The 21,930-nt window shown below is 35.4% G+C and overlaps 2 protein-coding genes across 2 annotated transcripts in view; both read left to right on the plus strand.

Moving 5' to 3' along the window:
* CTSB (cathepsin B) overlaps positions 1-21,930 on the plus strand; it is a 698,317-nt gene that overhangs the window by 469,031 nt on the left and 207,356 nt on the right. The window lies entirely within an intron of this gene.
* On the plus strand, positions 3,621-7,836 carry LOC136388236 (disintegrin and metalloproteinase domain-containing protein 25-like). Its single transcript, XM_066360184.1, has 2 exons — positions 3,621-5,668; positions 7,815-7,836. Exons 1-2 carry the CDS (start codon positions 3,621-3,623, stop codon positions 7,834-7,836), a joined length of 2,070 nt encoding a protein of 689 aa, XP_066216281.1.

The raw sequence follows: 21,930 nt of genomic DNA on the forward strand, positions 1-21,930 counted from the left end.
GAAACCATCAATGAATGCAACAATGCTAGAAAGGACCATGGGAACATTAATTCTTCTGATGGTAAGTCACTCAAGAGCTTCATCTAACAGAAAGAAGCAAGAATATTTAGGCATTCATGAATACACACACATATACACATATACAGACACAAAACAAGAGTCTTTATTAAGTATTCATATCTTGAGAGGTACCAATGACATTTATTATTTCCTCTCTTAGTATATTTTACTTGGTGAAGAACTAAAAAATTGTGCTTTAATGGATTGTTAGTCATATTCTGGAAGACTGTGACTTAAGCTATAAATAGGAGTGAGAAGGGAGGTGGTAATTAAAGTATCAAGCTTGATCAATTTGAAAAAACTGTGGGGATATAAAACAAAATTTATCAATTGTCCTATACATATATTAGTATGTACCATAATATCTAATCAATAGGCAATGGTGGTACTGAAAGGGAGAAGTACCATGAGTTAGATGAATATCACCTAAATGTGTTTATATCTTTATTATATGCGGCTTAAGTGTCTGTTTGTCGCCAATAGCTTATTGGTTGCTTGCGTAACTGTACTAGCCAATGGAGTGAAGTTGCCATGGCATTCAAATAGTCCCACCTTCTGGCATGCCACCTCACAAATTGAGGTTAAAGATTGGAGCAATTATTATGCTGTTAAGAAATCTTAACACCAGAAGGGGTCTTTGCAATGGTACAAGACTAGAGGTTCTCCAATTGAAAAATAATGTCATAATAGCTAAGTCTTTGACTGGCTCCTCTAAAGGTGAAATACATGTCATTCCAAGAATTGATTTGGTTCCATCTCAAACAGGGTTGCCGTTTCAATTGAGACATAGACAATTTCCTGTAAAACTTGCCTTTGCTATGACCATCAATAAGTCTCAGGGCCAAACGCTTAAGCTTGTTGGCATTTTTTACCTGAGCCTGCATTTGGACATGGTCAACTTTATGTTGCCTGTTCAAGAGTTCGTGAAAGAACGGACGTAAAATTAAAAATAATTGATGGTCCTCTGCAAGGTGAGCTTAAAAATGATGGAAAGATCTACACAAGAAATGTTGTATACAAAGAGATCTTTGACATGTGAATTAACATTTTATTATTTAAATCACCTTTATTTATTGAGCTAGCGGTGGCTCTTAAGAAATGTACCACCAGTGGTTTCCTTCATTGCACTCTACTTTAAGCAATTAAGCAAGTAGAAGGGGGAAACCCTGTGGGGCAGTAAGCAAAGGGGTGTCCTCACTGCCTGCCCTGGGTAATTCAGTTTGAATTAGCAGACATCTTTGCACAAATCATTTTAATTACAATTTATAATATCTAGAACAGTGGTCATTTTGTATGACCGCCGGGCTTTCTAGTTTTAGTATATTCTTAAGAAGAACATTTCCACACCATGTATAATAGAATAAAATCAAACTAGATGGGAAGCTGTTGGAGATTCCAGTTGAATGTACTGAAGACAAAATAAAGTACTTTCAATGCAAAGGAAGTCCATAATACCAAAAGAATAGAGGAAAGCTTCAGAGAGGGTAATATTTACATACAGGGAAAAAACATGTAAATATTCACAGTTTTAGAATTGCAAGACAACTCTCAATTTTAATCTTTAGATAGATGTATTTATTTCATAAGCATAAATACATATACATATCTTATATGAAAAATACAAATACAAAAATATTTGGCTCAATAATATAAACATATTATCACATATTTGTGAAAATGAGAAGTCTGGTACAAGCACAATACCTTTCTGACAATACTGATCTGTTACTTTCTTCCTTGAATAAAATATTAATAAAACCACAGTATGTGCAGACATGGGCTACACACTTGGGAAACAATTGAATAATACAGGCCTAAAAAAAATAATGGTCTTAAACACAATTTTGGACAGAGTGGTTGGGGCAAAGATACACATTAGAAAATTTTTAAATTGCATTCAATAGTTTACATATACTTGCCAATTTCATTTATAGTGTGACTATCCACATTCATCATAAGATCATTAAAGCACTGAGAATGCTTAATTAAGGTAATAATATCAAGAACCCCTGTACAAACTGAAAACACACAAGAAAGCAAAGTTTGATTACAGATCTAGAACACACTGGTTAAATCCACATTCCAGAGTAGGTAATTAAAAATGAAAAATGCCAAATTAAGAGACTATCATCTTCAGGAATTATGTACTCGTTTATGCTTAATTTTTTAAATCTTGATTTAATGTGCCTTGATATCTTTTCTCTGGAGTCATTTTTTCTGTTACTTACAGAATTTTCTTCTCATGAAAAGCAATAGCATGCTTCTCTATGTTCTCACTTTTTTGAGGAAAGTTTTTTTAAAAAATTAATTCTACTGAATTTACATGTCAACAGTGTGAAGCCCCATTGATACTTTGACCTTTGCAGTTTGGCAGAATTAGATGTAAATAGGAGCACAGAAAGGGGTTAGGAAAAATAATAATTTGTTGCATGAGTATATACCAGGGTGGGCAAAACTAGTTTAATAATAATAATAAATAGTGCAATAATTAGTTAATAATAATACAAGAAAAAACTGTTTCACACTTACCCCTGTATATTAAGGACCATAAAGAAAATAATTATAATAATGTATGTCATTATTTAAAATATTTTTATTGAAGGATTAAAAACTACAAATTGGTGCCTGATTTGTGGTGATGCAGTGGAGAAAGCGTCGACCTGGAACACTGAGGTCGCCGGTTCGAAACCCTTGGCTCACCTGGTCAAGGCACATATGGGAGTTGATGCTTCCTGTTCCTTCTCCCCTTCTCTCTCTCTCTCTCTCCTCTCTAAAAATGAATAAATAATAATTTTTTTTAAAAACCTACAAATTGGTAGTAACAGAATGGTAATGGGAATGTAAAGTACAACATATGAAATATAGTCAATAATATACTAATAACTGAGATTTATAAAATGATCACTTAGTAAGTTATATAAGGTGTAATCACTGAGGTGTACACCTGAAACTAATATATTATTGTATGTCAACTGTAATTGAAAAATAAAAAATGATTTAAAAAATAATAATATTAAAAGTAAAATATATATATTATTATTTATACCTTGACAATATGTACAAATAGAGACTCCCTCTCAAAATATATTTGTTCATCTTTCCATTAAGACCCTTTGTTTCAACTATTTTTTTCTTAAAAATGTCCACACTCTTGTGTTTTTAAAGAACAGTACCATTAGTCACAATGTGTTGTTCCTATAGGTTCAAAAAGTGTCAGTCTATGACCAATCACCATTTTTTGTGCACCCACAGTCTCACACTGCTTTACCACTCCTTAAGGGCAAATGCAACAGTATTATAAGTCATGTCTTGAGCCAAAGATTAATCCACTTTAACCTGGATCTTTTTCTTCTTCCTTCCTTGTCCTCTTCATTACCTCCAATCCTGTCTCCACCGTTCTTTTGATTTTCTTTTTTAGTGTGCTGCTCCAAGGATGTGACTCTGCCTGTGAACAGATTAAAACTCAGTGCTGAATAGCCAGCCCAGACGGACCAGAGAGAACAGTGATACTTCCTGCCTGTCTTATTTTGTTTTTACCAGCTGTGTATGGTGGCGCCGTAATGGCTGTGGGTGAAGCCCTGGTGTGTGTGAGGAACGCTCTCCCGCCACTCTGGATGGCAGTGATTTTGTTCCTACATGGATGGTCCCAGGTTGGGCACTCCCAACGCTATTTGTCCCCAGAATTGGTGATTCCCTTGAGGGTAACAGACACTGGCATGGGCATGAAGTCTCAAGGTTGGCTTTCTTACAGCATGCATTTTGGGGGCCAGAAACAAGTTGTTCACATGAAGGTCAACAAGCATTTGCTATCTAGAAACCTCCAAGTGTTCACTTACACAGACCAGGGTGCTCTCCTTATAGAACAGCCTTTTGTTCGGAATGACTGCTACTATCGTGGTTTTGTGGAAGGGTACACAAATTCCCTTGTTGCCCTCAGTACCTGTTTGGGGGGGTTGCAAGGAATATTACAGATAAATGACATTGTTTACGAATTAAAGCCCAAAGAGCTTTCAACCACATTTGAACATCTTGTATATAAGATAAACAGTGAGGAGACAAAATTCCCAACCATGAGATGTGGATTGACAGATGAAGAAACAGCACGACAATTGAAATTTCAAGAACGTGTTCATTTCACTTTGATGCAGAGTGGCTATAAAGATTGGTGGGCACACAAGCGGTTTCTTGAGCTGGCACTGGTGGTGGACCACAATCGCTATCTTCATCACAATAGTAACACCTCTCACGTGCAATCTGAAGTATACTTTGTTGCCAATGAAGTAAATAACCTTTTGAACTCACTGGATATTAATGTGGTTTTAATGGGACTTGAGATATGGACTGAAAAGAACCCTGTTCCAATAGATACCATAAGAGATCTCCTATCAAAATTTTGCAAATGGAAGCAAATGGGCTTTAATAACCGCTTACCCCATGATGTTGCTCATGTTTTTGTAAAGAAGAAATTTGGTATTACATTAGGCTTAGCTTATGTTGGAGGTGCATGTAAATCTAGTTATAATTGTGGAGTTGAAAGCTTCATGAATAATGATGCTCATGGTTTCTCATCTGTTGTGGCACATGAGATCGGTCATAATTTTGGTATGGAGCATGATGTACAAACATGTGGATGTGGGTTAAAAACCTGTATAATGGCTGAATATCACAGTTTATCAAATAGATTCAGTAACTGCAGTTATGCTGAATTCATAAACACCATACAAAATGTAAAGTGTTTGTACACTTCATCAAATACAGAGGACCTCTTCACTCTTACACAGTGTGGGAACAGTGTGGTTGAACAAGGAGAAGAATGTGACTGTGGTGCTTTACATTTGTGTGAAAAAGATCCATGTTGTCAGCCAAACTGCACCTTGAGATCTGGGGCTGCCTGTGCTTTTGGGCTTTGTTGCAAAGACTGCCAAATCATGCCAACAGGCAGAGTTTGTAGACAAGAAGAAAATGAATGTGATCTCCCAGAGTGGTGCAATGGGACATCCTACCATTGTCCAGAAGATACGTATGTGCAGAATGGGAGCCCATGCAAGGGCGGTGGCTACTGCTATGAAAAGAGATGCAATAACCGTGAAGAACAGTGTAAGAAAATTTTTGGCAAAGCAGCCAAGAGTGCACATCAGACTTGCTACACAAAAATGAACACCCAAGGTGACCGTTTTGGGAACTGTGGCATCCGTGGCACATCATATGTACGGTGTGAGATCTCAGATAGCCTATGTGGGAGGGTTCAGTGTGCAAACGTGACAGAACTTCCTCTTCTAAGAGATCATTCTACTGTGCACTGGACTCACTTCAATGGTGTCACCTGCTGGGGTACTGACTACCACATGGGGATGACCATACCTGATGTTGGTGATGTGAGAGATGGTACAGAGTGTGATGCAAAACATGTCTGCATCAAAAGGAAATGTGTCCCCATGTCACTCCTAGAAAGTAATTGTTCACCTGCAACCTGCAATATGAAAGGGGTCTGCAACAACAGACAAAACTGCCATTGCAACTCTAGGTGGGACCCTCCAAACTGCTTGAAAAGGGGCAGTGGAGGCAGTATTGATAGTGGCCCACCCCCCAAAAAATATAAAATGAAAAAGTACCTGCCACTACTTTTGTTGATTCCCTTTTTTATTTTATTATGCTTCTTCTTTTGGGTTTTTATGGTACACAGGAGAACAGAGAACAATAAAGAACAGGATGTTCCAACTTCATCTAAATAAAGAAAAATGTTCCACCCTCACATGAGTAAAAAGAGCAAAATGTCAAGACTTTACCTTAGGAAGAAGAGCAAGATGTTCCAATTTCATCTAAGGAGGAATGATAAAATATCCTGACTGCATTTTAGGAAGAAAAGCAACAATTTATAATACCAAAAAAAAACCCCAAACAATTGTATTAAATTTCCAATATACTAAGTGGCAGTGTCCTGTCTGTAGAAATCTTTCAGAATGTGTCACCATTGACAAATTTCTGCGATTTTTTTTATTTGTGATCATAAATCATTGGTCGTGAAATGATTAGCAATATATGCTGATTCTTAGAATATTTCTACTTTCCATTGTTTTAAATAGTTTTAACCTTCAGTTCAAGGAATTAGTCTCTTTGTGGTTCCTGAGCAAAGGCACAGCTAATGGATAATGTGTACTTGTGTGTTTTTAATTTGCTGTCTCAATTCTAACCATCCTCCCCATTTACTCTGTCATGCAGGGAAAGCTAACATACAAATTAAATTTCTTCTTTGCCACTCTTCTATTACTTTCTGCAATAGTGGGCAACTAAAGGAGCCTGCAAACTTGGGAAACATTTTTATTACTATTCAGGCCACTCTCACCTTATTAAGTTTTATTACTATTCAGGCCACTCTTACCTTATTAACAGCTCTCACCTTTACAAAGATAGTAACTTTCAATCTGCACATTATTACTGTATACAGCACAGGGGTAGGCAAAAGTAGGTCTACAGTTGTGAGTATACCAAACATAGAGTTTATTCTTATACTATGATTTATTAGTTACTGTATAATTTTCCATACAAACAACTGTAAACCTACTTTTGTCCCACTCCTGTATCATAATGTCATTATTATGATTTATGTATGTGTGTATATATAATTTTTAGTAACTATCAGAACCAACAGTACTGTCAGGTTCAGAGACTCTGGCAGGCTACCAAGCATGTTACCCTCAAGGTTTAGAGTGCTTGATCTTTGAGTCCTCTGCCAAATCCCTGAGGTTCCAGTACCAGGTTGGCTAACCTTCTCCTCAGAGGATATAGCATTAGATTCATGGGGCTTATTCCAAAGGCATAGGTTCCAATAATCCCATCTCTTTTCTTACATCACCAGTCCTAGGAGCAATAGCTACTACTACATCTACTGGTTAATAAGTCGTGGTTATCTCAGCGGTGTGGTTTCCTTTAATGACAGATCTCAACTAGTAGAGTATTATCTTAGTATAATGGAGAACACAAGGAAAAAGTCTGACATGAGTGGCTTCTAAATTTTTTTATACTACTGCCCTTTAATATCTTGTGAGCATGATTTACTTTCTGACAGAATTACTTCAAAATCTGAAAAGACAGAAAATAATACTTACAACTCAACTCCTTTATACTTTTACTTATAAAATGGATTTAAAAGATACTTAGAATTTTCTTTTAGATACACAAATCTTCACAACCATGTTTTCTCTGGGAAAAAATTAAGCTAGAAACATCTCAATTTTAAGACTGTATTTTAAGGACATCAAAGAGCTGAGGAAGCAATGTGGTGACAAATGAAACTTCATGGAGGGAAAAATATCTGGAAAGTGTACAATCTTTCCCATCATTTTTCTTCTGAGACCTTGGGTACAATAAATGTGAATTGAGCCTCATCTTGGCCCAGCTAGGAGGCATCATCTGAGGGGGAAAAAAATCCCCAAATGCTATTATTTACTATACAGGTTTAGATGGTTAAATTGGAAATTGAAGGGCCTCTAATTCACAACCATGTTCTCCAGGTCACAATTGTTTAATTTAAGAGCTTTATGGGAGGCTAGAGAGCCACTCTGAAATATCTCAAAGGCACGGTTTCCTAGGACCATGGTAGATTTTGGACACAAGATATAGTATAAAAGGAGGCTTGTCTTAAGCATCTGTATGGTCTCTACATAACATTTATCTGATTTTGATGTTGCATGTGACAAACAGTTGGAGAGCTGGATTGTGAACTTTTAGGTGATAAATCCCCTATAATCTTTTAGAGCTGAGAAAATAGCCACATAGACTCACACTTGAAATTCTAGCAGGTTCATGCCTAAGCAACACAGAAATGGAGAATTTACCCAGAATTTACTAAAAACTCACTCACCTCATACCTAGCATTATCCATGACCTAAGGTAATCAGCTACTATTCAATCTTTCCAGCAGAAAAAAAGAGAAGACTCTCTAGAAAAAAAAAACAAACCTAAAGCTTCTTTGGGTGTGTATATATAATTTCCTGTATAATGTTAACCATTACTTTACATGCCAAAAGCTAAAATTTAGGACTTATGACTAAGAGGAGAAAATTTTTTTTAAAAGATAAAGAAAAACTATAATATGAAGGTGATCCAGAAAGTAGAAAAGAGTACATTTTTAAAAATAACTATTTAATGCATTTTAAAATAAAATAAAAATATATAAAATATGGGGAAGAACGTAAAATATCCTCAGTCAGTTAGAATATACAAAAGCATCAACTGAATATTTTTAAACAAATGTGAAAATTTTAAGAATTTTGTCAATAGTTTGAACAGTAATTTGGACATGGCAAAATAAAAATTAGTTATCTGAAAAGCAGTTCAGTGGAGAAATTCCCACACTGATTGAGGTGCACAGAAAAATAAAAGCATAAATATTGAGCTTCAGAAATATATGTAACATACAGATGTTTTAAAAACCTTATTAACAGAAAATTACAGAAAGTGAAACAGGGAAGAGATTAAAAATAATAGTCAATAGATGTTTGTGGACAGTTTTTTTAAAGGCAAGAAAGATGTCAAACTATTGCTTCAGAGTGATTCACATATTTCTCTGAGGCACAGTCTTTTTCTTGTCTTTCTTGTGATTGTGACAACCTTAATAACCCATCAAGTAGGGTGATTTATTTTTTCTGCCTGCTCAAATTGTCTGATAATCTCTTTTATAAATAAAAAAAATTATCTGACTATTTCAAGCCATCTTAGAGTTGATCCTCAGTTTTAACATTTAATAAGTGGTCCTTCAGTCTGACTCTGGGCGAGGGGTATGCAACATAATTTAATGACAAGATAACCTGGACATGTTTTCTTTGAATATATGTACCCTGATTTATTAATGTCATCCCATTAACATTAATAAAAATTTATTAAAAAAAAATAATAATAATAAGTGGTCCTTGCAACATCACACAAATAAACATAGCACAAAAACAAACCAAAACTGAAAAGCACAGGGTTCAGACAAGCAATATTGACCATACTACACATACAATGGCTAAAAAAACATTTACTAAAACTTGAGCTTATTTCTCTAATTCTTTCCCACTTAAAATTAGGCAGTCTCTCAAAACCTATAAAATTCATTAAACTCAACATAAAAGTCTAAATATTTATAAAAACCAAAGAAAATCACTAAAGTTAAGTCAAACCTTTTTTATATCTGAATCAGAGGTTCTTCTCCAGACATTGTTATAAAAATGTTTATTGCTCGGAAATGGAGAAGATTAACAATAGCAGAATAAAAAATGAAGAGGCTAATTTCTTGTTGATGATATTGCTATATAATATAAGGTTATAAATTTTATCAGTCTGAACAGAGCTTTATATTTAACATCATGTTGCTCTATTTAGGATTGACTAAATTCCATTACTTACTTTATTATAGCACTTTAAATCTTTGGAAAATGTGGTTAAATAGAACCTTAAATTATAAATTGTACCATGATTAGAATGCAAAGCTTTTAAGAAATAATTGCATTTTCATCCTTGTTTCAATATATTTAAATGAAGAATCACCCTATAGGCTTTATTTTCTTGTCTCATTTTTTTAAATGTAATTAGATCAATAATAAGTGTGAGTTAATATAAGAATATTTTTCTTTATTTGGTCATTTCACCATGAAGGATTATAGATAACAAAGTTCAAAACATATACTTTAAGATCATATGCCAATATTATTAAATGATAGCATATCTTTCTTTATATTTACTAATTACTTACTTCCTTTTTAAAAAACATCTTGGACAGTAACTAATTCTTAATAGAAATACATATAAATTATATATTTATATTATATGAAAATACATATATATAATATAGAAATATTCACATTTCCAATAAGTCTCAGTAAGTTAATGAATTATATATTGTAGTTAATATAGTTTTTCTTCATCCTTAAAAAATTGGTTAATTTTAGTTTACAATTTCAAATTTTGGAAAATTAAATACTACCTAAATATAATTTTAAAACTATGTTTACTTTTAAAGTCTCTTATTTTGTAATATTTTCTAAGTATTCCATTTTCACATTTAAATTAACAGTAAGAAATTAAACAAAATTGAGGCTGTGAAAAATACAATGTTAAATTGACATGTTCAGTGCATTCAAGAAGTAATATCACCCTGACCTGTGGTGGCGCAGTTGATAAAACATCAATCTGGAATGCTGAGGTCGCTCATTTGAAACCTTGCACTTGCCCAGTCTAGGCACTTACAAGAAGCAACTTCTATGAACTGAAGTTTCTCATTCTCTTCCCCTCATCTCAACCTTTCTCTCTCTATCGTCTCTCTAAAATCAATATATAAAATCTTTTTCTAAAAAAAAAAAAAATATATATATATATATATATATATATATATATATATATATATATATGAAGTTGATGGGCCATCTGTTCCTTCCTATATAAAAGATTCAAGAAAGCACAGTCCAATTTCAGACACCCATCAAAGTATATATAATAATTTAATAAATGCATATTTTAAAATTGAGCTTCTAAATCCAATATACTGGAACAATGACCAGTACAATAATAAGACAAAAATGGCAATTTTGTGTCTTCCTATCAATTCTCGAAAATATCTTCTTTTTTTTTTTTTTTTTGGATTTTTCTGAAGCTGGAAACGGGGAGAGACAGTCAGACAGACTCCCACATGCGCCCGACCGGGATCCACCCGGCACGCCCACCAGGGGGCGATGCTCTGCCCCTCCGGGGCATTGCTCTGCCGTGACCAGAGCCACTCTAGCGCCTGGGGCAGAGGCCAAGGAGCCATCCCCAGCGCCCGGGCCATCTTTGCTCCAATGGAGCCTTGGCTGCGGGAGGGGAAGAGAGAGACAGAGAGGAAGGGGGGTGTGGAGAAGCAAATGGGCGCTTCTCCTATGTGCCCTGGCCGGGAATCGAACCCGGGTTCCCCGCTCGCCAGGCCAACGCTCTACCGCTGAGCCAACCAGCCAGGGCCTCGAAAATATCTTCTAACAAAAAATTTGTTAATAGATGTATTCCTGCCACTTACCACAGACATCCACCAAGGATTAACACAAACAACATCAGGGCATTTGCCCTTGGCAAACAGATTCCCACTTTTCTTCCATTAGCATTAATATTGTGAACAAGTAAAATGTACTTGAAATACAAGAATGAGAACCAGAACTATTTTATTTTATTTTATTTTATTTTTTATTCAGTGAGAAGAGGGGAGGCAGAGATAGACTCCACATGCACCTGGACCTGGATCCAACTGGCAAGCCCACTGGGTGGGGGGATGCTTTGTCCATCTGGTGCATTGCTCTGTTGCTCAACAACCAAGCTCTTCTTAGCACCTATGGCCAAGGTCATGGAGTTATCCTCTGTGCCTGGAGCCAACCAACTCCACTTGAGCCATGGCTATAGTAGGGGAAGAGAGAGAGAGAGAAGCGAGAAGGGGGAAGGGTGGAGAAGCAGATGGACATTTCTCCTGTGTGCCCTAACTGAGAATTGAACCCAGGACATCCACATTCCAGGCCAACTTCTACCACGAGCCAACCAGCCAGGGCCAAAAACCAGAACTTTAAAAAATAAACAACTGAGAACTATCACCTTAAATTCTGTATTAGATACACTATTGCAGTATTCCAGAAACTGTTGGGACATTCATTATTAAGGTATTCTAGTTACCTTCCTTGAATATAATTTACATGCCATAAAATTACCTCATTGTAAGTATATTTTTTTTATTTTTAGTAAACTTAGGAATTGTGCAATCATGACTATGGGCCAGTTGTAGAATACTCCCATCATCTAAGTACATTCATTCGGGATTATGTCAAGTTTATTCTACAATGACCTTCCATGCTAGGTAAACACTAACTACAATTTGCTTTTGCTTATCATTTCTTATGATGGAAGCATATAACATAGTCATTTCTTTCTGTTTTTTTTTAATTTATTCAATAGAATGTTTTTTGAAGCTCTTATTATACTATGTATTAGTAATCAATTCACTTTTTACTGGTGTATCATTCTCCATTGTATGAATCTACTGTATCTTGGTTAATGGAGTGAAGAAATAAAGTAGAGTCACTGTAGTCAAGCTGGTAAATTACTAACATCACATAGGTAAGGCATGAGGGAAGGATTCTGTTCTTGTTTTAACTAGTCCGGGATTTTAAACTTTTGAACTTTCCAGACCTGTGTCAATGTCTGGATTTATATCAGACCTCCAGTCACCCTCTGACCACGTGCTAAAAGACTAAAGAAACACTGTTCCAACCAAGACCACTTTATCCAGCAAGGCTATCATTTAAAATTGAAGGAGAAATAAAAAGGTTTCCAGACCAAAAAAAAACTCAAGAAATTCACTACAACCAAATCAATGCTGCAAGAAATGCTAAGGGGCTTGTTGTAAACAGATCAAAGGAAAAAAAGAATATAGCAAAAGAGGAATACAGTTTTAAAGAATAAAATGGCAATAAACAACTACATATCAATAATAACCTTAAATGTAAATGGCTTAAATGATCTGATCAAAAGACATAGGGTAGTTGCATGGATAAGAAAACAGGACCCATACAAATGCTGTATACAAGAGACACACCTTAAAACAAAAGATGCACATAGACTGAAGATAAAAGGATGGAAAAAAATATTTCAAGCAAATGGAAATGAAAAAAAAGCTGGGGCAGCAATACTTATATCAGACAAATTTGACTTTAAAACAAAGGCTATATAGTAAGAGATAAAGAAGGTCACTACATAATGATAAAGGGAGCAATCCAACAGGAAGATATAACCATTATAAATACGCACCTAATATAGGAGCACCTAAATATATAAAGCAGACTTTGATGGATTTAAAGGTTGAGATCAACAGCAATACTATAATAGTAGGAGATTTCAATACCCAGTAACATCAATAGATATATCCTCAAGAAAGAAAATTAACAAAGAAACAGCAGACTTAAAGGATATACTAGATCAACTCGATTTAATAGATATCTTCAGAACCTTTCATACTAAAGCAGCAGAATATACATTCTTTTCAAGTGCTCATGGTACATTCTCTAGGATAGACCACATATTAGGACACAAAAGCAGTCTCAACAAATTTATGAAGGTTGAAATCATATTGAGCACTTTCTCTGATCACAATGGCATGAAACTAGAAATCAACCACAACAGAAAAACTGAAAAATACTCAAACACTTGGAAACTAAATAGCATGTTATTAAATAATGAATGGGTTAACAATGAGATCAAAAAAGAAATAAAAAAATTCCTAGAAACGAACAATAATGAGCATACAACAACTCAAAATTTATGGGACACAGCAAAAGCAATCCTGAGAGGGAAGTTGATAACATTACAGGCATACCTCAAGAAGCTAGAAAAAGCTCAAATAAACAACTTGACCCTACATCTAAAAGAACTAGAAAAAGAACAGCAATTAAAGCCCAGAGGTAGTAGAAGAAAGAAAATAATAAAGATCAGAGCAGAAATAAATGACATAGAGGCTAAAGAAACAATACAGAGGATCAATGAAACCAGGAGCCAGTTCTTTGAAAAGTTAAATAAGATGGATGAACCTTTAACCAGACTCACCAAGAAAAAAAGAGAGAGGACTCAAATAAATAAAATTAGAAACAAGAGCGGAGAAATAACAACTGATAAAACAGAAATACAAAATAGTGTAAGAAAATACTATAAAGAACCTGTATGCCAAAAAACTAGACAACCTAGATGAAATGGACAAATTCCTCGAAACATATAATCTTCCAAAAATTAATCTGGAAGAATCAGAAAACCTAAACAGACCAATTACAAAAAATGAGATAGAACAGTTATCAAAAAACTCCCAACAGGCCCTGGCCGGTTGGCTCAGCGGTAGAGCATCGGCCTGGCATGTGGGGGACCCGGGTTCGATTCCTGGCCAGGGCACATAGGAGAAGCGCCCATTTGCTTCTCCACCCCCCCCTCCTTCCTCTCTGTCTCTCTCTTCCCCTCCCGCAGCCAAGGCTCCATTGAAGCAAAGATGGCCCGGGCACTGGGGATGGCTCCTTGGCCTCTGCCCCAGGCGCTAGAGTGGCTCGGGTTGCGGCAGAGCAATACCCCTGAGGGGCAGAGCATCGCCCCCTGGTGGTCAGAGCATCACCCCTGGTGGGCGTACCGGGTGGATCCCGGTCAGGCGCATGCGGGAGTCTGTCTGACTGTCTCTTCCCGTTTCCAGCTTCAGAAAAATACAAAAAAATAAATAAATAAATAAATAAATAAATAAATAAATAAATAAAATAAAAAAACTCCCAACAAAAAAAAGTCCAGGGCCTGATGGCTTCACAAGTGAATTCTACCAAATATTCAAAGAATAACTAACGCTAATTCTTCTCAAGCTATTTCAAAAAATTCAAGAGGAAGGAAGACTTCTAAGCTCCTTTTATGAGGTGAGTATATTTCTGATTCCAAAACTAGGCAAAGATAAGACAAAGGAAGAAAATTATAGGCCAATATCCCTGATGAATTTAGATGCTAAAATCATCAACAAAATATTAGCAAACCGGATCCAGCAATATATGAAAAAAATCACACACCATGATCAAGTGGGATTTATTCTGGGGAGGCAAGACTGGTACAATATTTGCAAATCAATCAATGTGATTCATCACATAAACAAAAGGAAGGAGAAAAACCACATGATAATTTTAACAGATGCAGAAAAAGTACTTAATAAAATCTAGCACCCGTTCATGATCAAAACTCTCAGCAAAGTGGGAATATAGGGAACGTACCTCAACATGATAAAGGCCATCAATGACAACAAACCCACAGCCAACATCATACTCAATGGGCAAAAATTAAAAGCAATCCCTTTAAGATTGGGAACAAGACAGGAGTGCCCCCTTTCACCACTCTTATTCAACATATTTCTGGAAGTCCTAGCCATAGCAATCAGACAAGAAAAAGAAATAAAAGGCATCCAAATTGGAAAAGAAGAAGTAAAACTGTCATTATTTGCAGATGATATGATATTGTATATAGAAAACCCTAAAGTCTCAGTCAAAAAACTACTGGACCTAATAAATGAATTCAGCAAGGTGGCAGGGCATAAAATTAATACTCAGAAATCAGAGGCATTTTTATACACTAACAATGAACTGTCAGAAAGAGAAATTAAGGAAGCAATCCCTTCACCATTGCAACAAAAAAAATAAAGTACCTAGAAATAAATTTAACCAGGGAGATTAAAGACTTGTACTCAGAAAATTATAAAACATTGATAAAAGAAATTAAGGAAGATACAAACAAGTGGAAGCATATACCGTGCTCATGGTTAGGAAGAATAAACATCATTAAAATGTCTATATTACCCAAAGCAATCTAAAAATTCAATGCAATACCAATTAAAATACCAATGACTTACTTCAAAGATATAGATTACATATTCCAAAAATTTATATGGAACCAAAAGAGAACACGAATAGCCTCAGCAATCTTGAAAAGGAAGAATAAAGTGGGAGGTATCACACTTTCTGATATCAAGTTATACTATAAGGCCATTGTACTCAAAACAGCTTGGTACTGGCATAAGAACAGGAATATAGATCAATGGATCAAAACTGAGAACCCAGAAATAAACCCACACTTTTATGGACAACTGATATTTGACAAAGGAGGTAAGAACATACATTGGAGTAAAGACAGCCTCTTCAATAAATGGTGTTGGGAAAATTGGACAGCTACCTGCAAAAAAATGAAACTAGACCACCAACTTACACCATTCACAAAAATAAACTCAAAATGGATAAAAGACTTAAATGTAAGCCGTAAAACCATAAGCATCTTAGAAAAAAACATAGGCAGTAAGCTCTCTGACATCTCACGCAGCAATATATTTGCCGATTTATCTCCACGGGCAAGTGAAATTAAGGACAGGATAAACAAATGGGACTATGTCAAAATAAAAAGCTTCTGCACAGCTAAAGACAATAAGAACAGAATAAAAAGGCAAACTACACAATGGGAGAATATATTTGACAATACGTCTGATAAGGGGTTAATAACCAAAATTTATAAAGAACTTGTAGAACTCAATACCAGGAAGACAAACAATCCAATAAAAAAATGGGCAAAAGAAATGAATAGACACTTCTCCCAAGAGGACATACAGATGGCCAATAGACATATGAAAAAGTGCTCAACATCACTAATCATTAGAGAAATGCAAATTAAAACCACAATGAGATATCATCTCACACCAGTCAGAATGGCGCTCAACAACAAAACAACACAGAGTAAGTGCTGGCGGAGATGTGGAGAAAAGGGAACTCTCCTGCACTGCTGGTGGAAATGCAGACTGGTGCAGCCACTGTGGAAAATAGTATGGATATTTCTAAAAAAAATTAAAAATTTAATTGCCTTTTGACCCAGCTATACCACTTTTAGAAATATACCCCAAGAACACCATAGCACTGTTTCAAAAGGAGAAATGTACCCTTATGTTTATGGCAGCATTGTTCACAATAGTGAAGATCTGGAAACAGCCTATGTGTCCATCAGTGGACGAGTGGATTAAAAAGCCTTGGTACATATATACTATGGAGTACAACTCAGCCATAAGAAATGATGACATCGGATCATTTACAACAACATGGATGGACCTTGATAACATTATACTGAGCGAAATAAGTAAATCAGAAAAAACTAAGAACTATATGATTCCATACATAGGTGGGACATAAAAATGAGACTCGGAGACATGGACAAGAGTGTATGGGTTATGGGGTGGGGGGGAAGAGAGGGAGGGTGTTGGGGGAGGGGAGGGGCACAAAGAAAACCAGTCAGAAGGTGACGTAAGACAATTGGACTTTGGGTGATGGGAATGTAGCATAATCAAAAAATGTCAAAATAACCTAGAGATGTTTTCTCTGAACATATGTACCCTGATTTATCAATGTCACCCCATCAAAATTAATTTTAAAAAAAAGAAACACTGTTCCATTATCCAGACAGCCTGACATTTATCATCCAGTCTGGTCCTCTAGAGCAGTGGTCCCCAACCCCCGGGCCACAGACCAGTACCAGTCCGTGGGCCATTTGGTCTGCAGAGAAATAATAAATTACTTACATTATTTCTGTTTTATTTATATTTAAGTCTGAACAATGTTTTATTTTTTAAAAATGACCAGATTTCCTTTGTTACATCCAAGACTCACTCTTGACGCTTGTCTTGGTCATGTGATATACATTTATCCATCCCACCCTAAAGGCCAGTCCGTGAAAATATTTTCTGACATTAAACCAGTCCGTGGGGACTACTGCTCTAGAAGCTAAGAATGCAGAGCTGATGCTTCTTAAGAACGTACTTTTTACTATAAGAACTCTTAGCTTTTCTTTCTTGGTTGGAACACTGTGGGTATTACCTAGTTGTGGTTTTGATTTGAAAACCCCAAGACCCTTAAATAAATTTTTATCATTTATTTCTACTCAAAGCCTTCAGACTTTTTTTTTTTTTTTTTTTTTGCATCTACTCAATATCTATACACCAGATCATAAACAGTACATTGTATCCAGGTTTGGGCTAGCATGTATAATTTCTCCATCATTTTCAAGTATATGTCTTTGTGTGGACATGTTTTTCTTTTTCTTAGGTCACATAGGAAGTTTATGTGCAACTTTTTAAGTTCCCGAAGTGTCTGTAAGACATTGCACTCCCTCAAATAATGTATGAACGTTTCAGTTTGTTCACGTCTACAATCCTCAGTTGATTTTCTCTATTATTTTATGTCTGTTCCACTGATTTATGCTTATATCTTTATTACATTCTTTCTTCAATTTGTTTTATGCTTAGCTTGCTTTTCCTTATGACTATTATTGGCACAATCAATTTTCTACTGAGGACTGCTTTAGGTGAATTCCATGAAACTTGTATGTTGTTTTTTATTATTTAATTTCTCTCAGAACAAAATATTTTGATACTCCTTGTTATTTCTTCCTTGATTCATGGTGGTATTTAGAAGTGTGTGGTTTGTTTCCAAATATTGAGATAATTATTCTGCTTTAGTAGATTATACATTTAACATGTAAAAGAGTAGATTTATATAAATGTTATTGTTTTTGTTTTAGATCTGTTTATTAAAGAATGCTATATTCCTAATAAGTATTTAAGTCATTTCATTTTATTTGAAAATTTATGCCATTTTATAATCATTCAATATATGACAGTAGATACATTGTGCCTTATAAATCATTTATATGATATCTCTATTGAAAAATTATTTAAAAATTTTTTTTAATTTTTTTTTTTTTTACAGAGACAGAGAGTGAGTCAGAGAGAGGGATAGACAGGGACAGACAGACAAGAATGGAGAGAGATGAGAAGCATCAATCACTAGCTTTTCATTGCGCGTTGCAACACCTTAGTTGTTCATTGATTGCTTTTTCATATGTGCCTTGACCGCGGGCCTTCAGCAGACCGAGTAACCCATTGCTGGAGCCAGCAACCTTGGGTTCAAGCTGGTGGGCTCTTGCTCAAACCAGATGAGCCTGCGCTCAAGCTGGCGACCTCAGAGTTTCGAACCTGGGTCTTCCGCATCCCAGTCCGACGCTCTATCCACTGCACCACCGCCTGGTCAGGCTTTAAAATTTTTAATAAACATTAGCTACTAGAAATATTTAAAAAGAAAAAAGCTAATAAAATATATAGTGGTGACAGATTTTAGGGTATGCCTCTCAGAATATAACGTCTAAAATTCTAATATGATACAAATTCTCTTTCTAATCAAATGTTACACTGCTGTATTTAGTGAAATGTAAATCCAGGAAGGAGGTATGATGTGATAAGACATGGGATTCCTGTGAGCTAGATGTGTCAAATATGTGACTTCACAAACCATGAATTGGAGAAAAGACACATAAAAGAAAAATCAGCTTTGCAGTCACCATCGGTTTATTGCACATGCAATAACTGATTGTTTTGCTTTGCATAAATATGTTTAAGTATCTTTAGGCTATTAGGAAAAATCTAGAAACAAAGCTAAATAGAGGAATAAACCAAGACTAACTGTTTCACCTGCAAAAGACCTCAATACTTGATATCAAAGTAAATTTTCGTCTTTTATAATTGCATTCCTCTAAGGGTCTGATGCCAATTTTATTCTCTATGTGTTTTATGAAGAGAGCAAAGATCTCATATACCTATCAAGTGTACAAGTTCAGAACTTAAAGGTCAAAATTTATTCACCATAAACCTTTACTAATTCTTGCTTTGGGGTCTATCCATACACAATGTCTTTAGAAAACACTCAAAGACACTACCTTTTGTTACATGTGTTGGTTATTCTATTATCAACTTTATGATTCCCTTCTTTTTATTTTCAACACTCTAATAAAAAATTAGATGTTTCTGCCCAACTTAGCTTCATTTATAGGCATTTGGTTTATGACACTTTCTGTTTGGAAACATTAGGTTTTTCCTATTTTTGTCAGGACAAAGCAAACATGCTTTAGATCAGATCTTAAAATCTAATCTAACCTCCTAATGTACAGCTAATAATCTCCACAAGACCTTTGGCATTCTCATCAGCATCCCCTTAGCACTTGAAGTCATTCCTCTCACCCAGAAGCTTTCTTCTATCCAATACTTATTGATATTTGATGAGGATCATCAGGGATCCTTCTCTCTCAAAGGTAAGCACACACCTTTCCCACTCCAGGAACTTCTCTGCAGCTACGTTGACGGTTGCTTCCTCAACATCTGTATGCATTGCATTCAGTAATCCGTGTGATATTGTCAATGTATATTTACTTGTTTTGTTCAGTAATGCTCATGAAGATTTATTCTGAACCACTAAAGAGATATTTTATTTCTTGTAGCATATAAGTCCCAACTAGAAAAGTATGCCCACAAATAAATCTTCAAATCCAAGTTTTAAAAGTGGGGGGAGATCTAGTGTGTGCAACTGAGCTAGGATTGTAGAATCACTCCATTTCTAATACCATGGCTGTGTATTCAGTATACTCAGTGCTTTGCATAAACAGCCATACAATGCTTAACTACCTGGATAAGTTCTAACAAGACCATCAGCAATTTCATCATTGTAAGAAACTCATACAGTGAAATTACACAAACCTAGATGGCATAGCCTCCATTACATACCCAGGCTATATGAAATGGCCTATTGCTCCTAAGCTGCTAAGTGTGTACTGAATATGGTAAGCAGTTATAACACAATGGTAAGTAGATATGTGTATAAACATATTTACACATAGAACAGATACAGTGAAAATATGGTACAAAGGATTTTTTAAATGGTGCACCTGTTTAGAGCAATAGTCCCCAACCCCCAGGCCATGGACCAGTGCCAGTCCATGAGCCATTTGGTACCAGTCCACAGAGAAAGAATAAATAACTTACATTATTTTTGTTTTATTTATATTTAAGTCTGAATGATGTTTTATTTTTTTAAAATGACCAGATTTCCTCTGTTACATCCATCTAAGACTCACTCTTGATGCTTGTCTTGGTCACGCGATACACTTATCCATCCCAACCTAAAGGCCAGTCCATGAAAATATTTTCTGACATTAAACCGGTCCGTGGCCCAAAAAAGGTTGGGGACCACTGGTTTACAGCACTTACCATGAATGCATCTGGCAAGATTAGAAGTTGCTCTGGGTGACTGAATCTGTGAGTGGCAAGTGAATGTGAAGGCCTAGGACATTACTATACATGACTGTAGACTTTATAAACACTGTAACTTAGGACAAGCTCATTTTATAAAAAAAATATTTTTTCTTCAATAATAAATTAACTATAGCTTACTGTAAATTTTTACTTTCTAAACATTTTAAGCTTTAAAAAGGTTTTGACTCTTTTGTAAAACCACTTAGTATGAAACAAAAACATTGTACAGCTGTGCAAAAAAAATATTTTCTTTCTTTATATCTTTATTCTGTAGCTTTTATTAAGTATTATGTTCTGTGCATAATTGTTTTGCTATATTTTCATATGACCGGCAATGTAGTAGGCTTATTTACACCACATCACCACAAATCCATACTTAATGCATTATGCAACGATAATATGATGGCTATAACATCACTAAACATTTTTCAGCTTTATCAGAACTTTGTGGAACCCCAATCATATACGTGTTCTTTCATTGCCTGAAATGTCATTATGTGACACATGACTGTAGTGGTGTTAGTGGTAGTAGCAGAAATCATGACAAGAGTAAACACTCATTGGTTCCAACCACTGCACTGAGCATGATTTTTACTACTTATAAGATCCCTGTTCATTGGATGAAACATTGTTGCATACAGATCTTAGGGAACTAGTCCAGAAAATCTGGCTCCAGATTACATTTTTATCACACTGTCAATGCAACATTCCAGAAAAAGCTTGATTTGATTGAATTAATTACCTGGTAAACTTTTATATGAAAATTGCTTAGCAAATAAATGATATACTTTCTAAAATTCATGTTTCCACATCTGTTACATAGTGCTTTATAAATCAGCATGCCCGACATGAAAATCTGTTGTGTCTCTCCATGTTGGGTAAAACTATTTTTTCTTTCTTCATACCACACCCCCTCCCCCACACATAAAAAATGTTTAAGCTATTTTCTCCTTAGAGCAATAATAATAAAAACATTATGACCTGACCTGTGGTGGCGCAGTGGGATAAAGTGTCGACCTGGAACATTGAGGTTACCGGTTCGAAACCTTGGGCTTAAAAAAAAATAAAAATTAAAATTAAATTTAAAAAAATTAAAAAAATTAAAAAAAAAAGAAACCTTTGGCTTGCCTGGTCAAGGCACATATGGGAGTTGATGCTTCCTGCTCCTCCCCCTTCTCTCTCTCTCTCTCTCTCTCTCTCTCTCT

The sequence above is a fragment of the Saccopteryx leptura genome, chromosome 1 (genome assembly GCF_036850995.1).
Source record: "Saccopteryx leptura isolate mSacLep1 chromosome 1, mSacLep1_pri_phased_curated, whole genome shotgun sequence".
NCBI classification, from domain to species: domain Eukaryota; kingdom Metazoa; phylum Chordata; class Mammalia; order Chiroptera; family Emballonuridae; genus Saccopteryx; species Saccopteryx leptura.